Here is a 24,268-nt window from a genome sequence, read left to right on the forward strand (position 1 = left end):
GTATTTGTACCAAAAATGCAGTGTTAACCCACCTTTCAGAGACTTCTTGTTTTAGCTTCGGCATAACACCTGAAGACAGGTCAGTGTCCAGGAGACCCAGAAAGTCTCCTTCTGCATTAAAGGACTCTTTGTTAAGCTTGATGTCTGATGGGTTTTGACCAATCAGTGAAGAATCTAAACTTCTCTGATGCACTTCTAATGCATCAACTTCAGCAGGGCGACCACAAATGCCAGCAGCACTAAAAACATCACCTCCCTCCAATTCTGAGTTACTGTTCTGTTTCACATCACGCTGAGGTCGACTATTCAACCCATCATCTCTGAATCCTTTAGCAAATGGATTGTAATCAATTTTCAGCTGGGTAATCTGGATGTTCTGGTAGGCTGTAACTGCGAAGAATTCTGTCTGTGGAAAGGTAAACGTATGGACATCAGGGCCATTAAGCTGAATGACTTCTGTGGCTTTGTTTGCAGGCACCAAGTGAAGTCGTGGCAGATAACGGTGCATAGAATGCAAGATTATGTGACCCTCCTGGTCCAGGGTATTGTTGGTAAGTTTAAGTTTGTAGAAGGACACCGGCTGGTGCATCCAGAACTGGCCAGTGGAAGGTGATTCCGGATGAATAAACACTCGCCCAAGAACATGTGGTTCTGCCTTCCCACTGGGCTCCCACCAACGGCCATTCCATTTGTATCGGTGATTATCCACAGGAGATATGTCCATGACTAGGATGTACTTCTGACTGGAATTCAGACCTGTAATCCAGTATCGGCAATACGGGAACATGCGCCTCCCCTGCTTCGTCAGAATCATCTCTGTGTTGCGATGGTAGAATTCATTCCACATGCTGTTGTTATCCAGAGTGACAGTAATGCCCCCTGAGACGCAGTCAGCTGGGAGGCAGGTCTTGACTCTGGGTTTTACTGGAGTTGATACACTGCTGGCGAGAGCACAAGCATCGTGGTTTGCTACCAGGATTCCTTGGTCAGCTTTTCCATTTCCCTGCTGTTGTTTCAAGATGACAAAAAAAGCAGGTGCTGCACCAGACACGGTCCCGCCGTCCCGGCTAGCCAAGACAATTTGCTGTTTCTCCATGATGAGCACTCTCACGAGCTCAAATCAAATGCAAATTCTACACGGTTCTAATGATCTTTTATGTGTGTTCAACATCCTGGAAAAAAAGGAAAACACAGTTAAAAATATTCCAATACAATCTAAGAAAGTAATTAAGTCTTGTGAGACACCCTTTTTGTAAGAGTTTTCCACATTAAAAACTTGAAAGATAACCAGTACTATAAAATAGATTACAGTGACGATGTAACAAATCAAGGTTTCATGAGTGTATGTAATTTCCATCCTAAAGACATGGGGGGTCAGTAGACCTTTAAACAGCATTTTCATATATGTTTTGCCACAACAGAATATCTTGGTTTTCTTGGTATTTCAAAGTGCTCTTTTTTCTTACATTGCCTCAACTCTTCAGACATTAGCCAAAAGTTTTCAGGAGAGCAAATGACACGTTTCTGACGTAAAGGTAAAAGTCTTGCCAGAAAGAAGGAGTTCCCGGAGGTCAAAAACTTCCCAAAAATTTGAAGGAGGAAAAGAAAAAGAAATGTTAAAAACATTTTTGCTCAATTTCTTTATTGAAAATGGCTAAGTTTGTGTGGTTGGAATTTCTTTGCTTACACTCCTCCCCACCCCAAGAACTTCTACTTGTCTGTCAAAGGCAGAGACAAAAACAAAGGAAAAAATAGTTTAAATGGATAAGCTTTGGAAAAAGATAGACAAACTAATCCCCAAGAGGTCACGAAGCTAAGATTAAATGGATTAATGTGAAGCACTGGGCCTCAGCTACCTTCATCTTCTGAATTCTGGAAATAATTTAAATCAAAAAAGAAATACTTGTACTGTTATGATTAGTATAATCACTGCTTAGGGAACTAAAAATGTTACTTTTATCTGTATATACACAATCCCATTTTTGTGTGTCTACCTCCTAGGTTAACAATTATGTCAACCCACAACAAAAGATCATAACCTACTTCCTTTCTCAAATAGCCTGTACATTTCTATGTGTGAAAATTTAAAACAAGCACTTCTGGTAACCATGAGAATGCTATTCCAACATCCAGATGTCTGCATTTTGATCCTTATTACAGTTGGAATACAATACTGACAAAAAATGATTGATTCTTGTATCAAAAGTCTAGTTGGTGGGAATCAGAGATCACAGTAAATCACCACCGCTAGAAGCTGAGATGCATCCCAGGGTCCTGAGGGAACTGGTGTGCCAAGCCACTCTGCATAACATTCCAAATGTCATGACAGTCAAGTGAAGCCCTATGTGACTGGAAAAATGGAAATACTGCACCTGTTTTTTAAAAAGGGTAGAAAGGAGGACCCTGGGAACTACTGACCTGTCAGGTTCACCTCTGTGCCTGGGAAGATCATGGAACAGATCCTCCCAGAAGCTGTGCTAAGGCACATGGAGGACAGGTGATATGGGACAGCCAGCACGGCTTCACGAAGGGCAAGTCCTGCCTGACCAATCTAGTGGCCTCCTACAAAGGAGTGAGTACGTTGGTGGACAAGGGAAGAGTTACGGATGTTGTCTATCTGGACTTCCACAAAGCCTTTGACACAGTTCCCTGTGACACACTACTTTAAATCGGAAAGAAATGGATTTGGTAGGTGGACTGTTTGGTGGATGAGAAATTGGCTGGATGATCACATCCAGACAGTAGTGGTAAATGGCTCAATGTCCAGATGGACATCAGGACAAGTGGTGTCCCCTGGGGGTCCATATTTGAAAAGTTAGTGGTGAAGCTAACTTGCTTAAATGATGGGATGCCATCCAAAGGGACTTGGATGAATAAACACTCAAGAGAAGTGGTTCAAAAAGACCAAGTGCAAAGATGTTGCACCTGGGACAGGGCAACCCCCTGTATCAATCCAGGCTGAAGGATGAACAGATGAAGAGCAGCCCTGCTGAGAAGAACCTGAGGGTGTTGGTGGGTGAGAGGCTGGAAATGAGCTGGCAATGAATGTGCACTTCAGCCCAGAAACCAACCGTGTCCTGGGCTGCACCAAAAGCAGCGTGGCCAGCAGGTCAAGGGACGGGATTCCGCCCCTCTGCTCTGCTCTGGTGAGACCCCACCTGGGGTGTTGCATCCAGCTGTGCAGTCATTCCCAGAACAGGAAGGATATCTACCTTTGGGAGCGAGTCCAGAGGAAGTCATCAAGATATTCAGAGGGCTGCATACCTCACCTGTGAAGACAGGCTGAAAGAGTTGAGGTTGTTCAGCCTGGAGAAGGCTCTGGGGAGCCTTTCAGTACCTAGAGGTGACCTAGAAGAAATCTGGAGAGGAACTGTTTGCAAAAGCAAGCAGTGACAGGACAAGGGGGAATGGCTTCAAAATGAAAGACAGTAGGTTTAGTTTGGATATTAAGAAGACATTCTTTACTGTGAAGGTGGTAAGGCACTGGAACGGATTACTCAGAGAAACCGTGAATGCCTCATCCCTGGAAGTGTTCAACACCAGGCTCGATGGGGCTCAGAGTAACCTGGTCTAGTGGAAGGTGTCCCAGGTAGGAAGGTTGGCTCTAGGTGACCCTTAAGATTCCTTCCATTCCCAACCATTCTATGATTCTATGAGTTAGCTGCTGGAAAACAGTCATATTTTTTTCCAGAGAATTAAATTCACAAGTTTTAAATGAATTGGATATTTAATAAGACATGTTTACTTTGCTAGGACTGGGGTATGGTAGGAAGAAACACTCCTCTGTGCAAACCAGCTGCCACATGCATGTGGCAAATGACCTCAAGCTCAGGAGGCAATTTATACCCCATGATAAATGTTCTGGACACCTAGGAAAGAGGAGAAATTTATTTCCACCCTTTATACTTCCTACTTTAAAAGTCAATGTAAAAGTTAAATCAGAGGAAATAAACCAAAACTGTTCTGCACAGATCTTGATACCTGTGAAGTTACGAGATTTGGTTTTCAGTTTTAGTTTCCAGAGGAAATTCTTCCCCACAAACATATCCGCAACCACCTACCCACTGAGAACTCCTTAAGAGAGTCAAGGATACAAAATGAATTAGCTATTCAAAATCATCTTCATATTTTCCAATTTCAGAATGTTGCTCTGCTTTTTCAGTAGATCACATATTAAGTCCCAGCAACACAGAATGCTATCCCCAAAATAACCTTTTTCATGTTCATCTATACAAACACAATAGAAAAATAAATCTCAAATATACAGAGAGGGGAGAAAGAAATCACAACCTAAGTTGTATGTGGTTTTCCATCAACTTACCCTCTCTATATACACATACAACATGTTCATATGTACAGTGAATGTACAGTCATAGAGTGAGTTCACATTATTCTCTGCAATATATACCTCAATTGTATTGGCTGATGAAGGAAATAAACTATTGAAGTGATTTCAAATCTGATTTAAGATATGCAGAAGGCCTGTACCTTTAAATCTACCTGAGGTAGAACTTACACCTACAAAAAAAAATAATCAAAAAACCTCAACAATCATGTACTCAGCAAGAATTCTACGCATATAAAGACCTACTGAGCAACAGCTAGAGTTATTTCTGCCACAAGTGCAACACACAGTATCAAATCAGTCGAAGATGTGTGTGGTTACAGTGATTATGTGCAGTTAGAGTAGCCAAAACGTGTTACTTCAGTGCCAACACGGACTACTACACGAGCAATTTCACACATTTTGTTACACTCGGTCACACACCGTTTTGTTGTAGCACATAGACTCTAATCCAGTATTTCAGGGAAATGGAGTGTATTTGTTGAAACCGAAGTTCTAAACAGCTTCAAATATTTCCCTTCTCTACACGCAGACGCTGTACTGGAGAAGCAGCACCCAGCCAGACAGCAGCGGCCAAACACGCTCCAAGTCGCACCAAGACCCGCTCAAAACGAGACAATCGGACGTGAGAACGTCCGTCTCAACAAACAAACACACAAACCAACGCAAACTCCCCGCCCCGCGGACGGGACCGCAGCCCCGCGCTCGTCGCTCCGGGCCGGGCGGCGCCCGGAGGCACCGCGGGACGGGGACCGCTGGCGGTGCGCGAGCCCCGGGGCGGCCCCGCCCGCCGCCACCGCCGCCGCGAGCCCCGTGACGCGCGCCCAATGGCAGTGGGCACCGCGCGCGGCGCTCCCATTGAACACCCACCCACCGACCGAGCGGGCGAGCGATCCAGCACCCGCACGGGCCGCCCCGGGTGCGGCGGCGAGAGGCGAGCGCGCACCGCCCGGGGCAGGTGGAGTCATGGCCGCGGGCCGAGAGCCGCGCTTGTCGTTGTCGCTCTGAAGGCTCTCTGCCCCCCGTCCCCCTCCCTGCCGGACGGGCCCCAGCCAGAAGCCCATGGACGGAGGCCGGCAGCCGCCACCCGCGGCAGCCGCCCGGGAGCGGCGGGGGCCGGAACCACCGCCCGCGCCGGCCGCCGGAGGGCAGCGGGACCGGCGCACGTGAGGAAACCGCGCCGCCCTTCGCCGGGACCCGGCGCGGCCCTGCCCGGCGGGGCGGGCTCTGCCGGCGCTCCCGAGGCGGTCCGCGCGCAGCGGCGCCTCGCGATGCCGGCGGGGCGCGGCCGTTGGGCCCGGTCCCGCCCGCCTCGTGCCCGCGCCTGGTGTCAATTTTCGCAGTTCGGGCGGCGGGTGCGGGGCGCGCGGGGAGGCGCGCGGGGCTCGCGCGCGACGCGGCCGCTGCCCCCGGCGCGGCCCCGCTCCCCGGTCGTTACCGTGCGCGAGGCGCGCGCGGCCTCCCGCTTCCTTTCTCACGCGGACCGTGTGTCCGCCAGCTGGGGACAACGTGCGTGCGCACCGTGCTGACGTCACCGCGCCGCAGCGCGCGCAGGCGCGCCGCAGGCTCGCGCCCCCCTCCCTCTCGCCTGCCCGTCACGTGCCCGCGCCGCGCGCAGGGCCCGCCGCCCGACCCAGCACGGCCCGCGCAGCGCCGTGCGCGCGGGGAACCTTCTCGAACGGGCGCGCGCGCACGGCTCACGCGCCGGCGGCCGACGGGGCCCCGCGCGCCTCCCCGCGCGCAGCCCCGACCCCGCCGCGGCCGCGCAAGTGGCGCGCGCGAGGCCCACTGGGCACACAGCGCCCCCCAGCGGGCGCGCTCTGCCCCGCAAGCCCCGGCGGCACCGCCCAGCCATCCCCATTCCCAGGGCAGGGGCCGCCTCCTCCGGGAAAGGAGAACCGCTCTCCTCGGCGCAGAGAAGGCGCACCTCGCCTGCCTGCACTCGGCAGCGTTGGGAACTGGCCTCTTCCCCGGGAAACCCTCAGTCGAGGACGCAACGCTGAAGCCGGAGGCAGCGATGGTCTCCCTCCCTCTGGCAAAGTTCCCACTGACCCGCCAAGACTAGGGACAGAATCTGACCCTGCACCACCCTGACCGTCAGAGGGCTGACACAGCCCTGTCACACCGGGCCCCGTGCAGAGTCATAGACTCGCTGATGAACGAGCGGCTCAGGACAGCCCAGGCACGACTCTGACAAAGCCCCCCCGAACTCAGCACCCCACCGAGCAGGGGCCACCCCGATGCTCAGACTGGCAGGCCTTCACATACATCATGGAAGTTACATGTTATAAATCAGGCATTTCTGAGCATAAGCCCACTAAACCAGAATTCTGAATGTTAAGAGAATTCACACTAAAATGCATCACGGCTGCAGGTAAAACACCTCCATGAAGTCCCCTATCTCCTCTTCCACTAAAGATATTTATTTTACAATACTGCATCCATTATGGATCCACTAAGGAAAGAGACCTGCACAGTCTGTGTAAGTACTGTGTAAGCACAGTGGTGCCACAAAGTCAAGACATCAGAGTTATTAGGGCAACACCAAGGTCCAGACTAACCTGGAGATCCAAATTTTGCACTCACCGCTGCCTACCACAAACTTTAACTTTGACAGGGCTGCTCCTCAATTTGGGTTTTTTTGCCTGATTTGAAAACTGGCAAAAGAAGAGCAACGTTACAAAAGGCCAACACCGCTTTGAAGGTATCTTGGAAACACAGGTTTATGCTCTAGGAAATCATCTCAGAAGCACATAACTAAATGAAATACATTTCTGAGACACTTGACAAATGTGCACCAAAACAGTAACAAAGGTCTGTATAGAGGACCAGGGGAGTACCACCAGCTCTGCATGTGCATGCACACTTATGTCTCTCTAAAGGGCAAGGCCGTGTAGGTGGAGGGGTGCTTGACATCAGGTAACCAGGGCAGTCTCAGCCAGCCAAGAGACAAGACAGCATGTGCCAGTGCTGGGAACAGTAGTATGGCCTCAGGAGTCTAAGTGTCCACACACCAGCAAACAGGGAATCTGGGATCCTGGAACCAACTGCTGGTGTCCAAGGTCAGCTGCTGGAGGTATCTTCTCAGTACATATAGATATATATATATATATGTATATCTATGTATATGTGTGTGATCTCCTCCTGCTCAGACAGGGAAGGGAGCAAGATAAGGCTGTCTTTGCTGTGTTCCTCTAAGTATCTGTGTGTCTGCCTGATTGGTGTGGCCAGACATGTTTTCATGTAAATGTCACGTGTACATGTGCTCTATGTGCTTGTACCCACCAGGAATACATTTTCAGCCTTACAACTGGTTATACCTGGGGGCGTGGAGCTGCAGCAGCCTCAAGCTGTTGGACCTAGCACAGTATTTTTCCCTTAACAAATCCAGTCAGAAATAATTACACCATTTTCAGGAATAGTCATTTTATACCTACAGCAATCACATATTCAGTATAGCAGTCATCAAGTTTTAGGGCCACAGGGTACAGACACTATTTTGTATTACCCAAAATGTTTCTGAACAGTGACAATACAGAAACAAGTCTTCTCTTCTTCAGTAAGAGGGCCATTTGTATGACTAAGAGCAGACAAAGACCTGAAGAGCAGGCACTGCCCATAAGCCACATGCTACAGTAATGATAAAAGAAAGAAACCAGAGACTGTTGACTTTGCCAGAGATTCTGCTACAGTTTTACCTAAGGCAGGTAGAAATGCTTGCCTGCAGCAAAAGCAGAACCCCCAGTTTATCAAGAGAACAGATTAACCTGTAGAAGTCACAGCACTACTGTAGATTGCCACAGCTTAAGTAACCCAGTTCTTAGCAGCTTATAGCTGACAAGAAAGAATACTGCAGTAAAGAACTACATCCCATTTAGATCAGTAGAACACCAATTGGCAGCACAGAAATTAACTGGTTTGCACCTACTGAACACTGTCCTCCATGATCAGGGAGAGTTACCTCATACTAGCCAGTAACGTGATGGTTGTATTTGAAATTGCAGAATCATAGAACCAACCAGGTTGGAAAAGACCAACCCTTGATCCAACACCACCATGGTTACTAGACCATGGCATTAAGTGCCACATCCAGTCTCACCTTAAAAACCTCCAGGGACAGTGAATCCATCACCTCCCTGGGCAGCCCATTCCAGTGTCTGATTACTCTGTCTGTAAAAAATTTCTTCCTCATATCCAACCTAAACTTCCCTTGGCAGAGCTTAAGATCATGCCCTCTTGTCCTACTGCTGGTTTCCTGGGAGAAGAGACCAACGCCCATCTGTCTACAACCTCCTTTCAAGTAGTTGTAGAGGGTGATGAGGTCTCCCCTGAGCCTCCTCTTCTCCAGGCTAAACAGCCCCAGCTCACTCAACTTCTCCTCATAGGACTTGTGCTCGAGTCCCTTCACCAGCCTCATTGCTCTTCTCTAGACCTACTCCGGCACCTCAGTATCCTTCCTGAACAGAGGGGTCCAGAACTGGACACAGAAATCGAGGTGTGGCCTCACCAGCGCTGAGTACAGGGGAAGAATCACTTCCCTGGTCCTGCTGGCCACACTGTTCCTGATCCAGGCCAGGATGCCATTGGCCTTCTTGGCCACCTGGGCACACTGCTGGCTCCTGTTCAGCTTCCTGTCAATCCAAACTCCCAGGTCCCTTTCTGCTCTCCAGCCACTCTGTCCCCAGCCTGTAGTTCACTACCAAGAAGTACACTCTTCTCCAAAATGCTTCTTCCAGACATATTCCGGGCTTTGCAGCACCTTGAAACTATGAACTACAGTCTTTACAAACTGCCTTTCAGTCTGCAGTGAATAGCACCCCTCTCAGTAACTCCTACAAACATAAAGCAGGAGTTCAGGCCTACACGCTACAAGTAACACAGAGACTGTAACTTTCACCACCCTGCAGCCTAGAGATTAATAGCTGGAGCTGCAGCAACAAATTGTGTTCCTCAGCCACTGTTACGTCTAACATATGTCCAAAAAAAAAAAATCAGTAAAGATTCAGTAACAAATCACAAGCTGGAGGGTAACAACGCTTTGCTAAAGATAAAGATAAAGATAAAGATAAAGATAAAGATGTGTAAGAGCAACATACCTTGTAGCCTGTGAGAGCAATATACCTTGTAGCCATAGTTACACAAAACAGAATAGTTGCCAACTTGTGGAAAACACCAAAGAGGTGTCTATTACATTTTTTGTTAGCAATCCCCTTTTCAGTTCAAATACAAAGATTGCTACACAAATAGATACACGACAGTATACACACTGCATACTTTGAAAGGCACTACTGCAGGAGCATTACTGGAGCATAAATAAGGCTTTCAGCTCTCAAATTCACTAGCTAAAACCGAGCACTAGCTGAAACTACACTCACTAGCTGAAAACAACAGCTATCAAAATGAACTGTGCCAATGTTACACACCCAAAGCAGCAGTCAGCAGCTTATTACAGCAGTGTACAAGTTTATTACTATGACCTGGCAGCCCTAGCAACCTTACAAAATCCCAATTTTTAGCATTTAAAAAAACCCAAAAAAACCCCAAATCCACAAACATTTAAAGACCTGAAAATCTAGTCATGTTACAGTCAGAAGTATTGTGCAATGTGCACACTAGAAGAGTTAAAATACAAAAACCCTGATTTCTTTAGACAATGTTTTGCCACTTTGGAGAATGATTAACAATAGCACCCTGTTAATTCGGAAACTCTGGGTTGGACTAAACTGCATGTAGAAAGTCATCTAGTCCCATTTCCTATGCCATACCCAGCCCCACTGGCCTCCAACTGCTTCTCTAGGCAAGCATTGGTCTCCTAGAACTGAATGTTTGTTCTACACAGATGTCTCTAATAACCTGCAACATCTATGATAGCTCCAGACCTCTGTCCTTAAGCAACAGAATCCCAGTCCAAACGTACTTTAAAAAAAGTTTACATGTTATTTATGATAGAAAACCAGCTTAAGTTGTTCCTTTAGCTATAGTGATGAAGTATAATTCAGTGTCAAGAAGATTAAAGATGTAAGTGTTGGTACAATCTAGCAAAAAAAGTGAGATTAAGAAAAAAATTATTGCAAGAAATGGACTGCTGTAGGGGGGAAAAATGTTGGGGTTTTTTTTTCAGATTTAACTTTTCTTGCCGATACAAACATGCTGAGCTGAAACACATGCTCCAGCTGCAGAGAGAAAGTGCTTAACCCCACAATAAGTACGGCACAGCTTGTGCATCACCAGATTTCAGCCCAGAGCACTGCTTTATACAAAACCAAATTCACTTAACACTCAGAGCCCTGACTATTGCAGGACAAATAGGTGTAGTTCAAAAAGTGCTTCACTAACTGAGAGCTGCATGCCTGCAAAAGCAGCAGCTGCTATTGGAGGAACAGGGCACATACCTGGGAGGGGAGGGAGAAAAACCTGCTTCACCTCTCCAATACTTGTGCTTTGCCACAAGAGTCTGAACATTAAGCCCCCTATAAAGTCAAGAGTTTGTTAAACAGCATTAATCCTGCAATGTATAGTGCACAATATTCTGCACCTATCAAGAGTTACCCAAACTTCTGGGAAACTCTTCCCAAACACTGAAGATTGCAAAATGGAAACACACAAACCTGGATGTGGCACTTAGTGCCATGGTCTGGTTGGCAAGGTGGTGATAGGTCAAAGTTTGGACTTGATGATCTTGAAGGCCTTTTCCAATCTACATGATTTTGTGATTATATGAAGTATGAACCACTGGTGAGAGGGCAGAGAGAAAAGCCAGCATTCACCAGAAATAAATGCTCTTTTTTAATCTATACACAACATGCTACATTTAACCTAATGTATTTTACATTCCTTTCCATATTCTATCAGTCGATGATATGCCTATTACTCATACATTCAATGAATGCTGTATTTTTTCAATATACTATTATTTCAACAACCAAAAATTATGAAACAAAATAATAAAGCAATGGTTTACGCTTTTTGCCAGCCAACACTGGCAGAAACAAGCCATAATCAGCAGAAATAGCACCATTTTGATGGATTTTGGCCTTTATGGCCATCATGAGGAACATCTATCATATATGTGAATCTTCAGTTGTGAATCTTGTCAGCATCATAGAAAAAATAAAAAAGAGGCATATAAAAAGCCCTCCCCTGAGCTCAGGACTATCCTATTCATCCAGCTACTTTATAGCAATTGTCATTGCTACAGAGTCACTAATGGCTCATCAAGTTAGAACTACCAAAGAACCTGTATTCCGCTTTTTAGTTATGGTAAAAAGGAGAGTGATGCCAAATAAAGTCCAGACTGTTGGTGACATGTTCCAGGTTTATATCCATATTCATTATAAACTGACCTACCCTGTGGTCAGGCAGACCACACTGTATTGGCAGAAAGCACTGTACTACATGAGTGAGCAAAACAGCACAATTCCATCATCAGAAGTACTTAACAGTAATTGGCTCACAATCTTGTCATTCTCCAAACTGGCTTTTCCTTAAGATAGTGACTGTAGCAATGAATGGATTTTCATTGTAGACAGGTGGCTACCACATTCATTTTCTGTCTTTTAGGCTGTTCACATCCCTTGCTGCCTTTCTGGTCTGGGCTTAATCTTAAAAAGAAGACAGAAAACAAACAAACAAAAAAAACCCCCAAAACCAAAAATCACTTCCTTCAGGTTGCTTTCTTCTCATAACAAGCCTTCATCAGCCTTTTCACACATATAATTTTCATTGCATTCTTCCTTATCCAGTTCAGCAAAAGATATTTCAAGGATTTATCACAGGTATTAAAACCAGCCAAAATCAAGCAGTGAAAGCGTGTTCCATCTTTCTGTGGAGAGAGAAGAGCGACTCCACCACCATAACTTGATTCTTTATTCTAAGGTCACCCAGTCTTAAAGAAGAAAAAAGCAAACCCACACACCACAACACATCCTTAATTACGGAAGAAAAAGACACCAAGTAAGCCTTGCTGGTACCACAGCTAATGGCACTGTTCTCTATACACATGCCATGGTTGAATTTTTTTAGTAGATCCTCTGCCATGTATGAAAGAGCAGCCAGAAAACAGCTTCCTCTTAGAGTAGAACTCTTTCTCACTCCTCTGGGCAGAGATCTATTTCATTGCCCTCTAAGAAGAACGTCTTTGACTTCCCATTCCTTAGGAAATTACATTTGAAAAAGCCAACATACACAACTGCATACTTCAGAAATGATCTAGTGGATTTGCATGTAAATGAAGAAATGACATAACCTTAAAGAGAAAGAATTTCAATTTTTGTTTTCTGGTAGGTGACCACACAAGTTTATTTACAAGTGGGACTAAGGTTGGTTTCCTCCAGTTGCACACTTGCCTCCCATGGCAGGCACAACAGCATTGCACCAACACTGAGCCAGCAGTAGGTGTGGTAACAGCCAACTGCTGCCAGATCGAATATAGAAATGAACGAACACTGCCCATCTCTGGCAGGCCTAAGAACTATGTTTCTTCCCGCATAGGCACATAAATGGTCACCCACAGTAACACTTTTCAAGCAGAATCAATTACCCTTTCCAGTCCTTAGTACAAACTCACAAGGTGCTGTGGTGAGGGCACTGAAAGGCTGTTGAGGCTGCACTGGACAGAACACCTGGAAGTGACAAGACCAAAGCATCAGAGCCTGCCCTCTTCTTTACACAACCTCTGCTTTTCAGAGTCTGCAGCAACTTCAAATCTTTAGGGCTTTAGCCTGTTCCATCAAGTGCGACTACAGACGGCCTGCGAGTTCAGACAGTTCGCACTGGGAGTGAGGCAGCGTGACTGTTGTGTAAGATTTGACATCTTAAGAAGTCACGCAAGAAGCTCCAGCCACGTTATGAGAAGCTACTTATCTCCCCGGGCTCAACCTACTCCCTGAGCTGGCCTTTGCGTTTCAGCCCGTTTTAAACTCCGCACCAGCTCAGGACGAGCAGTTTAACCGGGGGCGGCTCCAAAGGGCACCAACAGCCGCTGCCCCCTGCGACGTGCCGGGGCGCACGCGCGCTGCCCGCCCCGCCCCGCCCCGCCCCGCCCCTGCCCGCCGTCCGGGGGCACCCGAGGGGCACCGCGGCCGCTCCCGGGAAAGGCGCTCCCGGGAAAGGCGCTCCCGGGAAAGGCTCTCCCGGCAGCCCAGCCCCGCCTCGCGGGTGGCGCCGGCCACGCCTCCACCGGAGTACAGTCCCTCGGAGCGCGATGGCTCTGGGAGCAGCGGCAGTTGCCCGGGGCCGGGCCTCGCCCGACCTTTGCCGGCCGGAGAGCCCGGATGCCGCGGGGCCGCTCGGTCGCTGTTAACCTCCACGCCGGTCAGGTGACCGCCGCCCGCTGCCCATTGCCCGCGGCCCCGGGTCCCGCCCGCCCGCGGCCCCGGGCGGAGCGGCGCGGAGGCGCGCGAGGAGAGCGCGCGGCCGCTGCTCCCGCCCCACTCCGCGCGCGGCCCCCCGCGCCTCAAACGCGGCGGCGGCCGCGCGGAGAGGCAGCGCGCGCGGGCGCGTGATTGGGCGGCCGCCGCGCTCACGTGATGCGCGCACGCCTCGCACCACCTCGAGTGAAAAACTTGCGAGGGGGAAGGAGGCGGCTCTTACCTGGCTCCGCGCGCCGCCAGCTCCGCGCGCTGCCCGGCACCGCCCCAGCCCACGCGGGCCTCGCCCGCCACGCGCGACCTCCTGCTGTCCTCATTGGCCGCCGCGGCCCGTCACGTGGGCCGCGCACGTTCCCCCTGCTCCTTCCTTCCCCCCGTGGGGAGAGGCCGCCGCGAGGCCGGTACCGGAGCGCAGCCGCGCGGCCGGACAGCCGGGCGGGGGGGGCGGGAGGGCGGTGGCGGCGGCGGCGGCGGCCGCGCGGCTCGGCTGCCTCGCGACGCCCCGCCAGCGGCGCGCTGCCGATTGGCCGGGCCCGCCCGCCGACGCAGTTCCGCTCCCCGGCGCCGCTGGGCCACGCCCTTCCCGCCCCTCCCCTGCCCGTGCGCGAGGGAGAACACGCCGCTCGCGCGTGGGGCCGCGCAGCAATGCTTCCGCCGGCGGTGGCGGGCGCGCGCCCTCCCCGAGGGGCGGCCGGACACCGGGCGCGTTCCCGCGGCCGCAGGATGGCGGGGGCGGCGCGGTCCTTGCGGTCCCTGCGGGCACGCTCCTCCCGCGGCCGCGGCCCCGCCCTCCGCCCGGCGGCGTCTGTCACGGCATTTGTCACGGGACAGGCGCTCGTGTGCCGCGGGGTGCGATGTTCTGGCGGCACCCGGAGCTCCGAGCGAACGCCGACGGCGTGGTTCCGCAGTTCATGAGCATCTCCGCACGTTGTGGATGCTGCTGCCGCTCGCACAAGGCTCCTCCGGGGCGCCCGGGACAAGCGTGATTGTTGAACCCCCGCGGACTGCGCTCTCAGTAGTTTCCGAGTTACCTGGAAACTACCTGAGGTTATGTATGAGCTGCAAGAGTTAAATAAAGGCTGTGTGGCCCTCCAGCATGGGGATGTATTCACTAATACCTCTAAATTTAAAAGACCTGCGTGGCTCAGGTCAAAGGTGATTCTGGAGATTAGTATCTGGAAAGTCTATATTGGGCACACAGTGAAATAATTTAACAAATGTTGAAGTTAAAAAAAGATATGTAAACAACACCTCCTGAGCTCTGGGCAGCATGGGCATGTACAGGTAGGTGAGCCTAGATGAATTAAATGGCAATTGTAACCAACTGAGGCTGTAACTATGTCAATGATGAAGGCCAGGCCTCTTGTGCGGTCTTGAAAAATAATTTCAGGTTGACTTGTAAAGGCAGATCAGATGGAATGGAACCTAATTAAAAATGTAGACAAAAGGGGATGGTAAACAGCACCATACTGTAGCCCTAGGTTGAAATTTCTGTGTTGGAGATCTTGGCTTCGAAAGGTGCTCAGTCATGGCAGCAATCAGCATTCCCCAGGCATGGTATTGCTACTGAGAACGTGTCACTATGGCTGGGGAGTCCACGAGGAATGTAAAAAGGGATGTGCCTAATTAGGCATAAATTTATACTTTTGTAAAATTAAACTTCCATTTGAATTGATCCTGATTTGAGTGGTTGGTTCCCAGATCACTGAGAAGCTAAAAAATATCATCTCTTACATCTTAGATAAGTATTTTGAGGACTCTATATACAAAGGTTACAAATGTATTAACCAGTGCATAATCTTTGTTGGGCTTTTTCAATCTTAGGGCCAAAGTTTGAAAGAGTTTGGGTGTCAGTGCAGAAGGCACTGGTGAGCCTAGGTCCCATCTTTTTGGAGTTCCTAAGCAGATGAAGAGATGGTTTCTTTGAAATTCCTGTTACTATAAGGGATGTGTGCCCAATTCCCAGTTAACAGGCCAAGCAGAGAAAACATCACACAAATAAAATTTACCGTTTGACACTAAATGTGATGATGCTGCAAACCCAGGAAAGGATAAAGAAGTAATGCCAAAGCAATCAAAGATGCTGGAGCTTTGGACAGATGAAAAATAACACATGGAGGGGAAGTAGGTCATTGATAATTTCTCAGGGGGAAAAGACACTTTGACTGGAGCACTGGAGCAGTTTTAAAGGAAACCTGATGGTGTTTGTGAATATCACAGAAATGAGCCAGCTGCGTGATACAGCTTAAATAAATAAATAAATTGATAAGATGTTGTTTTGGTCTCTAAGTGCAAAAACCATCCTTTACCTAGGAGAAGCAGATCTCATGACTACTCTGCTACATAAATTCCTATGCAAATCAGATTTGGAAATCTTAATTTTGAAAATGTGCATGTCATTTGAAGATATGCAGAGATACCCTTATTACATGGTGAGATTTTGCAGAAAAATTATTCTGTTTGTCGGCTACTCTTTGGAGTTTTTTTGGGTTTTTTTAAGGCTGAGTATTGTTCATTAGAGATTCAGGGAGCTTAAATAAGTGAAGAAAAGAATAATCCTCCTATCCCACTCCTTTCCTTTCTGAATAAAATATTTTAAAAGGGAAACTGGAGGAAGAACAGTCAGTACCTGTTCTTCCATGGGCGTGTTTGCCCAGGGACCACACTGCTCTTCTACAACATCAGTTTACCCAGAGACTCCCACTTGCTATCCCACTTCTCTCCACTCTCCTGTTCACAGACTGTTCACTGTGGGCCTCCCCCCTTCACGGTAAGTCAAACAACCCCAACCTTTTCAGTTCTTCCATCCCCACCCATCCTAGTAAGAGTGATAAAATGGGCCTGCAAATCCAATATGAGTGTTCCTATTTAGGAGCATATTTAGGAAATAAAGGTTTTAGAAAACTGAGCAGAACAGGCACATCCTTTTATAGGAAGAAATTATACAGGTTTTGAGTGGGCTGAGCTCGTGGGAGGAAGGAAGTGTGATACAAAGAGAAAGGGTGGTGCTAAATCTGGTCTATACTGAAGGCTGGCATTTTATTGCCAAACTCATTACCTGCTGTGTTTGTTCCTGATGACTGCAGAATTCAAACCCCGATAAATAAATTTTGTTCTTCCAATAATAATATCCATTTATAATTAGTCAAAATGTAAAAATAATTACATTTAAACAACCATAATTATATTTAACAACCACCACCACCCTTCTGTTTGAAGTATGTTATTTAAATGCTTTAATCAATCATTCAAAGTCTGCAAAATGTCAGGACTAAGGATGCAACTTCCTGGGCACTGAGTGAGTCAGGATCATATGAAGAAAATAATGTGTAAATTTTTCATTAATTCAGCATTAGACACATGGGAGCCAGATAAAGATTGCTGAGATAATTGTGAAGCTGGCATTTACTAGCTTCCTAGCGTGAATTTTGCATCCCAAATAAGGACTTTCTTATCTGAATACATGGAAAGGGTTCATTGATGATTGTTGCTTTCTAAGAGTTTCCCTAATGTTCTTTTTGTTGGAAAAAGTTTAATAAAGATCAGTTGTCTTGGTTACACTTGGAGCCACTGCTATTGTCCATCCTCTTCACAATTTAAGCCTGAACCTTCCCTTTATAACCAGCACCAGAGCTGCAAAGGTAGTAGTGTAATTGTATATCAAGAAATTTTCTTCTTTCCAAAGCCTGAGGCCAGGAATCAGGCACTGGGGCTGGAGAGGTAAGGTTGGGAGAAAAGCCTGTCCATGTTTTCTTAAGTTATTCTACAAGGAAAAATGGCAGGCAAAGTATAAGGCCTGCCCCTAGCTTTATTGCTTGTTTTATTTCTCACATGTGATAAAGCCCTGCAAGAACTAACTGAGGTCTCCAGACTCCAGTCTCCCCACTTGCAGCCTTCTTTCCTGTGTCTTTCTGGTCAGTGATGGTGAGGCCTCCTCTATCTCTAGACACAAGTGGGAGTCTGTGCTTCCAAGTCTGGGCTCCTGGTCTCTCCTTTACAGAAGACTGCAAGGTGGCCAAGTCCTCTTCTCTACGGGGATTTTCTTGTCTCAGCTTCCCTCCACAGGGACCAGGGACAGTTGTGACCTCTGAATTCCCAAACCATTGCCCTCCTCAGCCCAAAGAAAGCAGGGCTGAAACAGGGATGCACTTCAGCCCCTCATCCTCAATCTTTTTACAAGGAGACCTGGGGCAGCACCCGCAGCAAGGGAGCTGCTGGCTCCGGCGCGTCTCTCTGCAGTTTGCTCCGGGCACGGTATTTAAAGGCAGAAACCTCCTGGGAATGCATCAGTGATGAGACGCTGCGACTTGGCTTCCCTGCTGTGGGCAAGTTCCTAAAGGGCACAAGCTACCTTTGGGATCTGGCCAAAGAGCATCGCTCCCCGGAGGGAGCAGCCCCGGCCATGCCGGCAGAGCTCTCCCAGCCTCGCTGTCTCTCCCAGCTGCTTTGTTCGCCGCAGGTTTGGCTCTTGTGCTGCCACGAGCCTTGCCGAGGCCAGACTTTTTTCCTTCCTTTTCCCCATCCGAAGGGACCGCAGCCTAACAAACCCTTCGCTGCCCGAATACTCAACCCCACCGTGCCCAGGCCTTGGGCTGCCTCTTCCCCGCGGTGACGGGCGATCCCAGACGCGAGGGGTTAAACCCTTCCCCGACCAAAGCTCCAAGGACGGCGGCTGCCGGCGCAGCTCCCGGGGGCAGTTCGCTATAGCAGCGGCATCGACCCGAGTCCCGTTAATAAACGGGGGCGGGGGCTGGGGGACAAACCTGCCTTAAGTGTGCTGGGAGGGGGGCGCGGGGCTGCGCTCGGCCCCGGCCTCCGCAGGGTCCCCCGGGCGGGCGAGCGGATGGCGGGCGCGGTGCCTCCATCCAGCGCGGCCCAGGGCTCCTCCGCCACAGCGCACAAGCCGCGGGAACCCAAACGACAGTCGCTCGCGATCCACGGGAGCGGGAACTGCCCTGGAGCCCCGGCAGGAAGCACCAGCTGCGAACCCCTTGCACGCCTCTGCCAGCAGCACTGCGAAAGAAGCTGCAGCGTGGAGGCACCCGATGCCAGTGCTCCTGCCTGACCTTTCCGACAGCGCCCAAGACGCTTGCTGGCTCCTAGAATTATTTTCCTTTAAGCTGGAGGTGCTGGTGATTTCTCAGATATGAGGAGATAGTAGTTCTCATGCTGCAACATCCTCATTTCAAGCAGCTTTGAGAGCCCCAAACGATATTAAATATCTAACAGACAGACTCTATCCGTGCCCTGCAGCCTCTCCCGATGCAAGGAGACATGAAGCAGGCACAGCTCATCCCTCCTGCAAGGAGCAGAGCTCTGCCCCTGCAGCCCAGGCTGCCACTGGCACACTGGGGCCAAGGTTTTGGCCCTTCCCCAAAGCAGGAGGCCTACCCTGGGGCTAACAGGGAGGACAAAAAGGGAAGAGAGCAGAGTAGGGGAAAGGGAATGGTACATTCCTTAGAGGGGAAGCAGTGGGGGCACAGGTTTGCTGGATGGGTTGGAAACCATTTTCAGACCACTGCAGACTATCTAGAGGCTTCCACACATTTGCAAAATTTTTGCCCTTCTGAAGGGTGTCTGAGTGGACAACAACAGGCAAGGAGAGCCCAAGGCATCAGCTGTCCCACTTGTGTGTGGGGGCACCCTCTCACCTTCCCTGTCTTCCAGCCTCAGAAGTGCTGCCCTGACAGAGCTAAGCAGCAAGATGGGCAGTTTTGCCACCCAGAGCAACTCGTTGTCCTAAGCACTTGTCTGCTACCCATGTCCTCCTCTGAGGCTAACACAAAGGAAAAATAAATCTCCTGAGGCAGACAAGCAACCCAGACAGGCAACCCAGGTACCTGGCAGCAGAGCACCAGCCCTCACAGTCTGGCCTGAGGCAAGGAAACTTGCTCAAAAGCTACAGCTTCATTAGGGAACAATGCAGGCAGAGCATGCTTGAAGGCCAAAGCAGTTGGCATTAGCAACCCACCGCTTATGCTGTACCCATTTGGGGCAGGGATGGTTACCTCAGTCAAGCTCCTCACTAGGCCTGGGAACTGGCAGCCCTTGGGCAGCTTGTGAGCAGTAGGTGCATTCCCACAGCCCATGTCCCAGCAAGGCTTCAGCCAAAACTCCCCAATGCAGGGTGATGAGGTACTGTCAGGACAGTACATTCACTATGAATGCAGCATCCTTATCTAAAGCAAGGACATGCTAAGGTGTCCACTTAAAGCCAATAACGTTATGTACATATGATGTATTTCACTGAAATGCATCAAGAGAAACTACAAAAATGGCACAGGCAAGGCAATCATCGAACACACAAAGCACTTTCTTCATAGATGCTGCTGATAAACAATGTAACCACATCACAAAACTGCATAAGCAGCCCAGGGAGCAAACAAGCAACGAACTCTGTACAGACCGAGAGCTGGCACTTGAAGGTGTTTCTGCATCTCTCCCAAGCCTTCTTCACAGGGCAGCTCACCAACTGTACACCCAGAAATCTCATCAGGTTTTGCACACTGAATGTCAATGCAAAGCAAAAATTTCTAGTTCGGGGCCCAATTTTAGTTGCTTCCTGCAGTTTTGCAGGAGGCACAGAATTAAAGTCTGGCCAAGAAAAATCTCCGAACTGTTAGACTGCATGGAGCCAGAGAACTGAATTTTCTCTCCCTCAGCAATCTACTACTCCCTCTCGCCAGCTGAATCACATTAAAATATACATTCAGAAACATAACCAAGATTACTCTTTACTGTTCACCAGCAAGGCCACTAAGCAGAGTAGAGCGCTCAGGCTGTCTGAGCCTGCTGCATTAGACTCACAGGACAGTTCAGTGGCATGGTGGCAAAGGTCCTAAATTTGTCAACAAGGTGAAGGATCCAGCTGGGCATGCACAGTATCCTCGTGGGTGGCAGTGCTGCCAGAGATCAGGGGCTGCTGCAAGCCAGGCAGGATGGCTGCTCTCTATCCTATATGGGTTAAGGACAGGAAGGAGAGTGTGGTTGAAGAGAGGTATTGAAATTGCATTTGTGAGATGCAAAATAGGATTTTATGGCTGAGCAGGCAGGCAGGCTGGAATGAGAGCTGCGAGGGAAACAGGACCTTCTGGGAAGGCTTTCTCCTATAGACCTACAGGTCATTAAAAATTACTGTCTTCAGCTTTCTAAAGGGCCTACATTAGCTGCCTTTATGGACGTACTTCTGAAGATCATAAACAATGAGCGTGAGGGATTTTAAAAATCAAGACAAAGTCTACTGTCAGATGACTTCCTAGAGCAGCTCCAATTCCTGCTGTAGGAGAGAAGAGTGGCATTTCTGAGACACAGAAATGTCATACTACAGAGGACAAAATGTCCCCAACTGGCACATTATCCCACCACTGCCGTCTCTGAGCTTTCCTGGCTCTCTGCTGAAGCAGACACCACCGGCTTGCTGGCCAGCCCACTGCAGCTGGCCCTGGGGATGCAAAACTGAACTGATCGCCAAACTTCCTCAGGATAAAAGCTTGCTCACTTCAGGCTGCCCTCGGGCTTTTCTGTGCATCTGGTATCTTAGGAGAGATCCCATCACCAGTGCCTGCACAGCCATCTTGGCTCCTGTTTCCAGCATCCTCCCTGCAAGCAAGGTTGCAAGTGGGAAGAATCCGTGGTAACAGTCACCCATGGTCTGTGGGTTCATCTGCACTGACGGAAAGGCGTGTTGTGCCCTCCCACCACACTGTTGTATGTTGCCTTGTTTTCACCTGTGATAGCAGGTCCAGGAAAAGAGTTGTGGGGGAAACAGAGATGCACCTCACCCTGCTACTGCACAGCAGGACCACAGAAAGCCTTGTCTTCTTTAGGATTTTACACACATTCTCACTACTCTTGAGCTGAGAACATATTTTTCTTTATTTGCCAAGCTCAGTGTCAGTGATGCTCTGTTGCCCAGAGAATTTGTAAGATATTTACTGAGAAAATAAATCCATTCATTTTTTTCTTATGAAAGTTTAGAGCCTTGCTGGAAAAGTACAGATTTTCTTCGTTCACAGATTTCTGATAAACAGGCAAGCTGTAAAGCACAGTGTTGAATTCTTGCCAGCCTTGTGACGGCATCATCCCCTGGACTTCCGTGAGCTGCTGCGCAGTGCCCCTGCTGTGAGATCAGCATCAGGGCTCAGCAGTGCTAAATAATGCTTCAGCAGCTGAACAGGTACAAGGAAGAAAACCAACGTCATCCCAGCAGACCATCTTTACCCAGAAGAGGTCAGGGCATGGCATATAGGCAGACTGGGTGTATTTTCAGATTACAGACTACATCCTTCTCTCAGTTGTGTTTCTTTCATGCTGGAAAACCAAGTTGCAATGATCTTGGTGCCTTTCAGACTGATTTACACTCACATCATCAATGGGCGGTTCAGATCTGTGGTGCAGGAGGCCTCTGGGATGAGGTCTTTTCCACTGAGACGATGGTTGAGTGCATGAGCATAAATCCCCAAATAACATCCCCATGGGCCAACTGCGTCTTCAGTTCCAGGTCCCTACCTACAGCTTGACAGAGCTCAGCACACTGGCAATATTTCCTAGAGTATATTAAGAGAAAAAACTGAGAAATATCGAGCCATGTTTATTTCTGCTATAAATAAATAAATTCAGTTACTCTCATTTGGATCCTTGCCTGATGATGCCTGGAGACAACATTGGCCTGCTGGCAGGGCAGCAGCCCTGAGCAATTTCAACGGTGATCCAGAGAGACTTCATCAATAGGTGGAAAATATGGGAAAGAATTCACATAGTGAGCCCAATTGTTGCCTCAGGTACAGCCCAGCATATCAGCTTCAATGAAAGTGCAGTGGCGTAATTGGGAGTGTTGGCAGACAAGCTGGAGTGAATCAGACAGGGGGGAGGGAGTGTGAGAAGTCACCGGCTGTTTGCTCTGCCAGAGATTTCCACCCCCACAGCAGTGCTGGTAGAAACATGTGCCTTTGCTTCATGCTTTTCTGTGCATCATCTATCTTCACTACCTTCAGCAGCAGCAGCACCAGCACTGCTGGCCCCAGCCGCTGGGACCCCCAATTTTAGCAGAGAGAGAACAAATACTGGGAAGAGGAGTCTTAAACTGCCTCAACTGTGTGCTGAGTGAAGGCCAAGCCTCGAAGTTTGGATTTGACACAGTTTTTTTCACTTAGCAGGGGTTCTGGCAACAGCTAAGTGCCTGCTTTGTTCTGGGGCATGATTTGGGTCCCCTGTATAAGCCCCAGCTCTGCATCTTCTTTTGTCCTTACACCCTGCAGCTTGGGTACAAGGTTCATGGTGACCAAGAGGTTGTTAAACCTCAGTCCCTCCTCGCAGGCCCAGCCACATGTCTGCACAGTATTTCTGCTCCTCTTTGTGTATCTTTGTGTAAGAGGAGAGATACTATAGATAAATAATACCAGGAATCATATTAATTAGGTCTGAACCTTACCTGATGTTGGGGAGGCATGCTGCTTTACATCACCTAGCATTGTGAATCTTGGGAATTTTTATCTTCTTTTAAGATAATTTAAAAAGAAGAAACAATGAGAGGCAGCAGGGAGTGACCAAAGGGCTTTCTGCTCTTGCTAGCACCGTGTTGCACAAGCAAAAGTGGCTCTTGCGGAGGCATTCATTGGCAGAATAGAAGTGAAGAGGCAGCAGCAGTCTCCCACGCAGCTCGGCTAATGACAGGGTAGCAGCAAGGATCGTTGTCTTATATATTAATTAAGAAAGCAGCAACCTTTTGAATTTGCAGCACTAACTGCCACGTTGCAGTGTACAGAGTGTGCTTCTCTCCAGTGACCCACCATTTCTTTCAGCTCCCCATTTTTTTCACCTTTACTGGCATTGTATATTTATTATACTCCCAATTAGATCACTTATGCATGCAAGCCCTCTTTCCTCATCACAAATTCCTGCTTCCTCACACTGCAGGCTGGCAAGAGCCAGCTCCTATAGAGACTATTCTGGAAACTAGTCCAGTTCCATAAAACCTATACTGAACTGAGCAAAGCTTAAAACAACAAGTGCCATTTATTTCCTGGGGTCACACATTTCTTCCAGTTCTATTTTAAGACAGTGAAAAGAAACTGGAAGCCAGTGAAAAAAAGCTACGTAGATACTTTCTGTGCTGCTTAAATACCTGCCTTCTAATTTCAGTCCTACTTGTCATATATGACCAAAATATGTTCCATTTCACCTAACTGCATTTGGGAATGAGTTGGCTTGGCATGCCTCAAGCTGGAGGATCCACAGAGTAATTAGTAAATGAGGAGTTGATCATCTTTGTTTTTGTTGCTAGACCTTAGTGCAGTGACTGAGGTCTTATTCATACTGACGTCGAGTTCCTTTTATATGACAAACGCAATCAAAACCCATGTCCATCAGTCCTTTCTGTTCCTGGACTAAGTAACTGATTTTTAGCTCTGTTTCCCATGGTAACAAGGCTCTCTGATCACCAGCTGCACGTGTTGGCCCTAACAGCTTTTGAATCCACTGATTTATTTCAGCCAAATGCAATGGCAAGATTGAGGTCTGAAGGATAATTTTCTACAAGTTTTCTGAAAACAGGCTG

The 24,268-nt window shown here is 48.7% G+C and overlaps 1 protein-coding gene across 16 annotated transcripts in view; it reads right to left on the reverse strand.

Annotated features, from left to right (window-relative positions):
• MGA (MAX dimerization protein MGA) overlaps window positions 1-14,073 on the reverse strand; it is a 64,471-nt gene extending 50,398 nt beyond the window's left edge. For 3 of the 16 annotated variants that reach the window (XM_051791942.1, XM_051791943.1, XM_051791935.1), the window contains exons 1-2: window positions 13,937-14,069; window positions 33-1,172 (exon numbers count right to left, since the gene is read on the reverse strand). In XM_051791942.1, the coding sequence (XP_051647902.1) occupies window positions 33-1,096 (1,064 nt within the window). In that variant the 5' untranslated portion in view covers window positions 1,097-1,172; window positions 13,937-14,069. Of the gene's footprint in view, window positions 1-32; window positions 1,173-1,466; window positions 4,747-4,768; window positions 4,910-5,783; window positions 5,895-12,884; window positions 12,967-13,936 lie in introns of those variants that run through there. The other 13 variants (XM_051791946.1, XM_051791951.1, XM_051791947.1 and 10 more) reach the window with 10 other exon arrangements.
• Window positions 14,074-24,268: the final 10,195 nt, after the last annotated feature.

This window comes from Manacus candei, unplaced genomic scaffold (genome assembly GCF_025592945.1).
Source record: "Manacus candei isolate 608988 ecotype Guabito, Panama unplaced genomic scaffold, ASM2559294v1 h1tg000033l, whole genome shotgun sequence".
NCBI lineage: Eukaryota > Metazoa > Chordata > Aves > Passeriformes > Pipridae > Manacus > Manacus candei.